The 10248-nt window shown below is 27.1% G+C and overlaps 1 protein-coding gene across 3 annotated transcripts in view; it reads right to left on the reverse strand.

Annotated features, from left to right (window-relative positions):
* LOC106688370 (uncharacterized) overlaps positions 1-10248 on the reverse strand; it is an 83779-nt gene that overhangs the window by 23279 nt on the left and 50252 nt on the right. For all 3 annotated transcript variants that reach the window (XM_014432790.2, XM_014432791.2, XM_067053332.1), the window contains one exon: positions 10102-10159. In XM_014432790.2, the coding sequence (XP_014288276.1) occupies positions 10102-10159 (58 nt within the window). The remainder of the gene's footprint in view (positions 1-10101; positions 10160-10248) is intronic.

Here is a 10248-nt window from a genome sequence, read left to right on the forward strand (position 1 = left end):
TTATAGTACGAAATATACGAGTTATATTACATTGGAGTGTATATTATCAATATTTGTTTTATTTATATGGTGTGACTTTTACAGATATTTCGATATTATCGAAGAAAAAATATCGATATTCCGATATTATCGGTTACTTGATATCAATATCGGATATCGGAGCCAAAATATCGATATCGATATCCCATCCCTACATCGAAGCAGTTGAAATATTTTTTTTCAAGGAACTTCATCAATTTTTCTTTGACCCTGTGGTGTCGGCGTGTTATAACAAGGGAGCTATTGGGGGCATTTTCCCAGTACATGGGTTTCAGACTCTCGCTACATTTGCGGTAGAGGGACTCAGCTTCTCCTAGGGATGGGATATCGAAAGAAAAATATCGATATTGATATCGATATCGATATCAGATAGCAATATCGATATCGATATTATATCGGAACTAAAATATCGATATTTTAAAATATCGAAATATCGATATGGAAAATTTAACGAATTAAAGTAATGATAATTCCATAGCAAGACATAGGAAGACATATTTTATGTCATACCTAATCAAAATACATAAGAAATTCTTAATAACTATGAAACAAAGCAACGGATTAAAGTAATGATAATTATAAAATGATAATTCCATAGCAAGACATAGGAAGACATATTTTATGTCTTAACAAAGCAACACCACGACAACCATAACAAATATAAACTAAAATATAATTGTTTTATGGAAGAAATAATTAAAAATAGAATATCGATATATTATTTTGATAATTACATATTTTTTTCGATATTTTACATTGTTGTAATATCGATATGGAATATAAACAATATTCGGATATTGGTTTATAGAAAAATCGATATTTTGTTTAAAATGACTAAAATATTATATAGAGATTTTAAAATATGAATATCGATATTTTATTTTGATAATTACATTATTTTTTCGATATTTTACATTGTTGTAATATCGATATGAAATATAAAACCAATATTCCGATATTATTTTATCGAAATATTGTTTAAAATGACTAAAATATTATATAGAGATTTTAAAATAGGAATATCAATATTTTATTTTGATAAATACATATTTATTTCGATATTTTGTATTATTGTAATATCGATGTGGTTAATAAGAACAATATTCCGATATTATTTTATCGAAATATCGATATATTGTTTAAAATGACTTGAAAATTGTATAGAGATTTTAAAATAGGAATATGGATATATTATTTTGATAATTACTTTTTTATTTCGATATTTTACATTGTTGTAATATCGATATGGTATATAAGAACAATAATACGATATTATTTTATTTGAAATATCCATATATTGTTTAAAATGATTAAAATAATATATAGAAATATTAAAATAGGAATATCGGTATTTTATTTTTATATTATATACTTATTTCGATATTTTACACTATTGTAATATCGATATGGTATATTAGCAACAATATTTCGACATTACTTTATGGAAATATCTATATTTTGTTTAAAATGACTAAAATAACATATAGAAATATTAAAATAGAAATATCGATATTTTATATTAATAATTACATATTTTTTTCGATATTTTGTATTGTTGTAATATCGCTATGGAACATAAGCAACAATATTACGATACTACTTTATTACTTTATCGATATTCGTTTAAAAAATATCGAAATATCTTTTCTAATTGTTGATATCGATATTAATAACAACGTAAATATCGGAAGAAACATGAAATTATCAAAATAAAATATCGATATACCTTTTTTTTAGCTTTTCATAAAATTATAAATATTTCGATGAAAAAATATCGAAATACTTTTTCTAATCTACCATATTGATATTAATAACAATGTCGAATATCGAAAAGAATATGAATTTATCAATTTAAAATATCGAAAAACTATTTTTTTGTTTTTATAAAATTTTCTTAACCTTATTATACCCAATATAGCTATTTCTATAAAAATAAGATTGAAATATCGATATCGATATTATCAACAATGAGAAATACCGAAATGAATAATAAATTTTCAAAATGAAATACGAAATACCTTTTTTTAGCTTTTCGTAATTTTTTTTTTTTTTTTTTTATAAAATATCTATATTTTTATTATATGAAATATCTAAATGTGGTTTCTAATCTTCTATGTCGATATTAGTAACAATATCGAATATTGAAAGGAATATGAATTTTTCAATTTAAAATATCGAAAAAGTATTTTTATGCTTTTTCTAATCTTCAATATCGATAATAATAACAATGTAGAATATCGAAATGAACATGAATTTATCAACTCAAAATATCGAAAAACAATTTTTAAACTTTTTATAAGATTCTTTTAACATTTTGTAATAAAATATTATTTCGATAAAAAAAATATCGAAATATCATTTCTAATCTTCGATAACTATACTAATAACAATGTAAAATATCGAAAGGAACATGAAATTTTCAAATTGAAATATCGAAGTACCTTTTTTTAATTTTTCATAAAATGTTTTATTTTATTTTATTTTTTAATAAAATATTGATATTTCTATTGAACAAAATATCGAAACATGGTTTCTAATCTACAATATCGATATTAATAACAATGTCGCATATCGAAAGGAATAGGAATTTATTTAAATTGATAATTTATTTATAAAGTATTTTTATGTTTTTTCTAATCTTCAATATCGATAATAATAACAATGTAGAATATCGAAATGAACATGAATTTATCAATTCAAAATATCAGAAAACTAATTATTAAACTTTTTATAAGATTTTCTTAATATTTTTTAATGAAATATCGAAATATCGTTTCTAATCTTTGTAATCAATATTAATAGCAATGTAAAATATCGAAAGGAAAATGAAATTATCAAAATAAAATATCGATATACCTTTTTTTAGCTTTTTATCAAATTTTCTTAATCTTATGATACCAAATATCGACAATTCTATAAAAAAAATATCGAAATATCGAATATTGTATATATTAGAATATTGTTGGTAATTATCGATATCGATAACATTATCAAAGATCAAATGGATGTTAAAGTATTGAAACAATATATCGATCCTTTGATAATACAATATCGGAATACTTTTACTAACGTTAGAAATAAATAATTTCAAATGTCAAATATCGAAATGAATATGATGAATAATCAATATTTAATATATCGAAATACTATTATTATGCTTGAAGATTTTCTTGAACAAAATATCGATATTTGGATTAAATAACATCGGCAAATCTTTGCCATATTATATTTTGGTACGAATATTTCCTCCTGAATATATGATTATAGATATATTACATTGGAGTGTATATTATCAATATTTCTTTTTTTTATAAAGCTGCGACCTTCTTTTTTTGTTTGTTTTGTTGTTTTATAATGAAAGGAGTGATATCTGGTTCGGGCTAGATCGGTTACATAGCGATCATTAAGGTCTTTATATATGATTTTATTTGTGACAAAGGAGCATTGAGTATTTCACGAAGGATTTTGGATTGTAAAAATTGAATACGAGAGGAATTCGTTATTACAGTAATGTAGATCAGTCTTTTGTAATGTGTTGGAAGTTAAGACCGTTTGTCTAGTAAGTGCTGTAATAGTCGAAATCGATGTGCAGTTTCCTGCCTTTTCAGTCTCGTGTGAGGATCCAGGTTAATCGTTTGTCCAAATGCAGTCCAAGGTAGCGGACCTGTTCGACAGGAGTAAGGGTAACACTATTAAATGAAACTGTAGGGCAGTCGGTAGGTTTACGACGAAGGGTAAAGGTGATTTGATGGTGTAGGCATTTCAAAATGAGTTTTTCAAGTTTTCAAGTTTTTAGTCCATGACCGGGAATAGAGAGTAGGACGATAGGATGATGGGTATCTAGAGGGCTTGGGGGTTTAACTATAGATAATTTCCAGGGGATCAGGAAAATATGTGGAACGGAGTACGGCGTTATATACATAGGTGAGGAATAGGATGGCTTTCCGAGGAAGAAGTTTTAGAATGTGAGATGTTATTAGGTCGTATCCAGGAGTTTTGCGGGTAAGTAATCTTTGAATGATACTAGATATTTCAGAAAGATGAAATGCTTTAGGGGGGAGGGTCATTTGGAGCGGAATATTTAGTTCTGCTTAATAGAGAGATATTAAAATAGGAATATCGATATTTTATATTGATAATTACACATTTGTTTCAATATTTTCTATTGTTGTAATATCGATGTAGAATATTTACAAAAATATTTCGGTATTACTTTATCGATATTTCGTTTAAAAAGACTACAAAATTGTATAGAAATTTTAAAAATGGAATATCGATATTTTATTTTGATAATTACATTAATAACAATGTAAAATATCGAAAGAAATATGAATTAATCAATTTAAAATATCAAAAAAGTATTTTTATGCTTTTTATCATCTTTGATATCGATATTAATAACAATGTAAAATATCGATATTTCTATACAAATAAAAATCGAAATATCGTTGGTAATCATCGATATCGATATTAATAACAATGTAATATATGGAAAGGAACATGAATTTATCAATTTAAAATATTGAAAAACTATATTTAAAATTTTCTTAATATTTTTAATGAAATATTGATATTATGATAAAAAAAATATCGGAATGTTGTTGCTTATAATATATATCGATATTATCGACAATGTTGAATGTCGAAATGAATCAGCAATTATCAAAAAAAAAAAAATCGAAATACCTTATTTTAGCTTTTCATAAAATGTTATAATTTTCATTCATATCGATATTTCTATAAAATAAAATATCGAAATATAGTTTTTGAACTACGATATCCATTATATCAATAATGTTAAATATGAAATCATAAAAATAAAATATCGAAATACTTTATTTTAGCTGTTCATAAAATATCGATATTCTTATAAAAATAAATATCGAAATCGAATCTTTGATATCGATATGGATAACAGTGTAAAATATGGAAAGGAACATGAATTTATCAATTTAAAATATCGAAAAACTATTTTTATGCTTTTTTAAAAATTTTCTAACCGAATATCGATATTCGGTTTCTAATCTTTTATATCGATATTAATAACAATGTCGAATATCGAAATGAATATGAAATTTTCAAAATGAAATATCGAAATACCTTTTTTTAGCTTTTCATAAAATGTTTTATTTATTTTTTTATAAACATTGATAATTCTATTAAACAAAATATTGAAATATGGTTTCTAATGTACGATATCGATATCAATAACAATGTTGAATATCGAAAGGAACATGAATTTATCAAAATGGAATATAAAAATACTATTTTTATGTTTTTCATATTTTTTTTTAGTTGCGAATTACTCATATTTCTATAAAATAATATCTTACTATCCTTAATAAATTGCCATATAGATATTACATTATATATAGCTTTATAAAAAGCTTTTTATAAAATTTTCTTAATCTTTCAAAGCCAAATGATTCGATGAAAAGATTACGAAATATCGTTTCTAATATTTTATATCGATATTAATAACAATGTAAAATATCGAAAGAAACATGAATTTATCAATTTAAAATATCGAAAAACTATTTTTAATCTTTTTATAAAATTTCTTAATCTTATTAAACCAAATATCAAAATATCGATATCGATATTACCAACAATGTTAAATACTGAAATGAATATGATATTTTCAAAATGAAATCCGAAATAACTTTTGTTAGCTTTTCATAAAATATTTTTGATTTTTTTGGTATAAAATATCGATATTTCTATTAAACAAAATATCGAAATATGGTTTCTAATCTTTTATATCGATATTAATAACAATGTCGAATATCGAAAGGAATATGAATTTATCAAAATGGAATATAAAAATACTATTTTTTTTTTCATATATTTTTTTAGTTGGGAATTACTCATATTTTTATAAAATATGGATATTATTCTCAACGTCAAAGATCGAAATAAAAATTATTATATTGTAACAAAATATCAATATTTCGATTAAATAATATCGGGATATTATTGATAATCTTCCATATCGATATTATCAAATATGTTTAATATTGAAATGGATATTAAATTATTGAAACCATATATCGATCTTTTGATAATGTAATATCGGAATGCTGTTGCTAATGTTACAAATCAATAATTATAAAAATGTAAATATCGAAAGGAATATGAAATTATCAGTATTAAATATCGAAATACTATTATTAATATTTTCTTTAACAAAGTATTGATATTTCGATTAAATAATATCGGCCATTTTGCCACGAATATTTCCTCCTGAATATATAATCATAGTTATATTACAATATTTCTTTTAACTCTACTTTTAAGGTGCGACTATTTTTTTTTTTAAACATATTCCGATATTATCAATTACAGGATATCGATATCAAAATATCGGATATCGGAGACAAAATATCGATATTTCGATAATATCGACATCGATATGCCATCCCTAGTTGGGATGCGGTCAAAATGAAACACAAATAAGTTGATGTAACTTATTTAATTGTGCCAACGTTTTTTGTTTTTTTTTCTTTTCTTCTATTCATTTCTTTTGTTAAACTTTACTTATATATTCCTCTTTTTCAACTATTATGGTTACATATATTTTTTTATTTTTTATTTTCGATACTTATTGTGGTTGTTATCTTGTTCTGTTCTTAGCCCTGATGAAGGTTAGAAACTCTAGCCGAAACGTTGGCACAATTAAATAAGTTACATTAACTTATTTGTGTTTCATTTTGACCGCACCCCCAACCATCTCCTCGTACAAGTCATCCACAGTCAACTATCTCTCATAACTAGAAATATCAATAATTCGTAATTAAAAAAAAATGTACAGAAAAATTAAAAATGAAATATCGACATTTTATTTTGATAATATCATATTCATTTCAATATCCAACATTGTTGCTAACAAAATATCATGATTTTAATATAATAATATCAGAATATTATTGCTAATAATAATTCGATATCGATATTACAAGATAAAATATCGAAGTATACATGTCATTTCCAATCAAAATAAAAAAAAATTATTTTTATTCTTTATATAAAATTTTCTTGTCTCTCTAATCAAAATATTGACATTGCGATAAATAGTATCGGAATACTGCTGCTAAACTTTGATATCGATGTTAGTAGGAATGTCAATAAAATATAAATATTTTGTTGGATTATCGCTACTATAGTTTGGTATCTATAAGAAACAAAATTATTGGAATGTTTTTATGTTGAGAATGTCGATATTGAATTGGATATAATTTGATAATATTCATATTTAAATAGGAAAATATTTGAATATTGTTATTTTCAATTTTTTTTTCTGAAAACAATTTAAACAATTATATTTTAGTTTACATTTGTTATATTTATGATGGATACAGGAGTGGAATGGACGGTGGGTAGCAAGCCGGAAGGACGCTACTTTGAGAAAATTCTTCCCTACCTGGATTGAAGGCTAAATGAGTCCTTCCAGACTATTGGGTCTCACAGATCCTAAGAGGAGAAGGGGGGTTTCGGGGAAAGCTGCAGAGCTTTGGAAAGAACATCGACCCCCGGTGCCCCACGTGCAGAGTTCCTGAAGCAGCAGAACACGTAATAATAGATTGCTCTGCCATGGAAGGACACCGAGCCAGGCTGTCGAGAAAGACCGGGATTTACGCCCTCGCCGAGTCGGACTTTCCCTGGTTGATGGAAGAAGAGAATTATCCCTTCTTCAGGGAGTTCATTACACGATGAGAAGGGGTTGACCGCCCAACATCGGCGAGCCACCAGACGATGAGGAAGCTGACCCAGACTGAAGACCAGCCTTGTAACTGCAGGAGGCATCCAGACGGATGCAGTGGACAAGGTAAGGCTCCATCAGTAAGGCGCTAAACCTAGCGCTGAGCTGCACCACAGTAAAAAAAAAAAATGTAATAATTGAATAATTAATAAAAGAATAAAAAAAAAAAAAATTGGCGATCTTTGGGAGCAGTGGCATACGCAAACCCCAGCGCATTACCCCAGTGCTCCCGTACCCCGTATGCCAGAAATGGCAAGGGAGGGGGACAAAAAAAAGAAAAGTTTATGACATGGTTGTCGTGGGGTTGCTTTGATTTAACGTTAATAAGAATTGCTTTATGTTTTGATTAGGTATGACATAAAATAAGTCTTCCTATGTTCTCATTTTATAATTATTATTACTTTAATTCGTGAAATTTTCGATATCGATATTTGGCTTTCGATATGCCATCCCTGCAGCTCACTGGCTCATGGGATTTTTGAAAACGCATATTGGATATTTATTTCAATCTGGCCTCTTTGAATCTCTCCTCCTTCCTAAACCTTTTCTTCCTCTCACAAGGACCAACAGCTAGTACCTGCAGGACTCCACGACTATTGGCTAGTTAGAGTGAAGCTTCCTTCTTGTAAGGTTCCTAGTTCCTGGTTTAACTAGTTCCTGTAGGATTTGCCAACCCATTGTGACCCCTTTGTCACCCACACGACAGGCTGGGCTGGTTCCTTATGTGAAATTTCCATCCTGCGATGATTTGCGGCTAGTTCCCATAAGTATCATGCTGTCACTTCATATTCTAGCCAGCTACCTAACCCAGTGAACATGCATTGTTGAGGCCTTCTTGTATAGATTAGATTATATATTCAGTTGGAGTCAGTCCTAATTAATTGTACACAACTATAGACAAAATGAGGGGGTTCTATACAAATATAATTAAATATCATCATAAGTTGTAACATTTTTCAAAAGACAACTTATTCTATGTATAAATACTCATGCTTAATAAAAAATACTTATGAAATACTTTAAGTGGATATATAATATTCTAAAAATTTTTACAAAAATGATACCGACAAGAACTAAAGTTAGATTTAATCTCTTCTAAACTACTGAATTATAGATAAACAGATAAATTGTAATTACAGAGAAATTCCACTAGTGTAATTGTAGCAAAGCTATCTAAAAGCGAGCGGAAGGACTACCAACTTCTTTGCTGCACTTACAGAGAGTACAACTCATGATACTCCGAAAGATTGTAATATGTTTGTTTGTGACTTCAATTATCAATATGCTTATGTTATGATTTTATTAATCATGTGAAATGTTATTATAATTGTGAAAATAGAAATAAAATAAATTATAAACAAACAAAAGAATATACTGATACACAGTAAAGTAATTTCTTACAGGCCGTGCCTCTCCTCGGCCTTTGCATTCTTAGCAGATTGATTACCCAAGAGTAGCATGTCTTCAGTACCTCTTCCTTATCCCATCCTAATAATACCCAAGGGTAAAAATAGGAAATAGTTTGTATATTTATATATTATCTTATATTGTAATGTATTAAAATAAATAAAATAGGAGGGTGGAAAAAAAAGGAAAAAACTTCAGTATCTCTTGGTAAATAGCAAATAGTTACTTTGGATCCGTATATTCTGCCATTGTTTTTATACATTATCTGATATGTTCTGATTTCACGCTCATTCTTACTGTTCACCTCCTCTCTCCTGTACCTTTTCTTTCATTTGTAAGAATCTACTAATTACTGCGTGCAATCATTTTCACGACCGTAAGCGACTACCTTATAGGGTAGAGTTTCCTTCCTGCAAGGACTTACAGCCAGTTCTTGTAGGATTTACCATCCCCTTCACGACCCTGAGCGAGTACCTTACGAAGTTACCATCCTACGAACATTTACGGCGAGTACCCATAAAACTCATCCTGGCAATTCAACTACTAGAGCAATGAACATGCATTATGGAGGCCTTCTGGTATGAGTACCTTCACCTCTTTAATTGGTACCAGTATCTATTATATAGAGCCTTCTCGACTTCATTAAAAACATGTTACAGGATGTAGCATAATTTATAGAAATCTTTTTTGATAAAGAACTTGAAATGCCTACGTGAACATTGGTACCCATTGTGTGGAAAACAATCCTTAATTTTCCATTCATTGTATCTTAATTTTAAGAAACCCAAAGACTAATAACAAAAAAAAAAGGTAATTATTGACCAACAAAAAATTAAACAATAAAATAAAGTTAATATTTACATATTTAGTATTGAAACTTAAATATTATTACTTACTTGGAGAACTCATGACACAGGGAGTTAATCCGGTCTTAAACGATTGATAGGGTATATCCTAAACATAATTTAAGATAGTAGTTTTGACCATTAAAGTGATTAAAATGTCAATAGTTAATAATTAATTATTAAAACTGAATTGAATAT

Source organism: Halyomorpha halys, unplaced genomic scaffold (genome assembly GCF_000696795.3).
Source record: "Halyomorpha halys isolate HHAL.00 unplaced genomic scaffold, Hhal_1.1 Scaffold1113.1, whole genome shotgun sequence".
NCBI classification, from domain to species: Eukaryota; Metazoa; Arthropoda; class Insecta; order Hemiptera; family Pentatomidae; genus Halyomorpha; species Halyomorpha halys.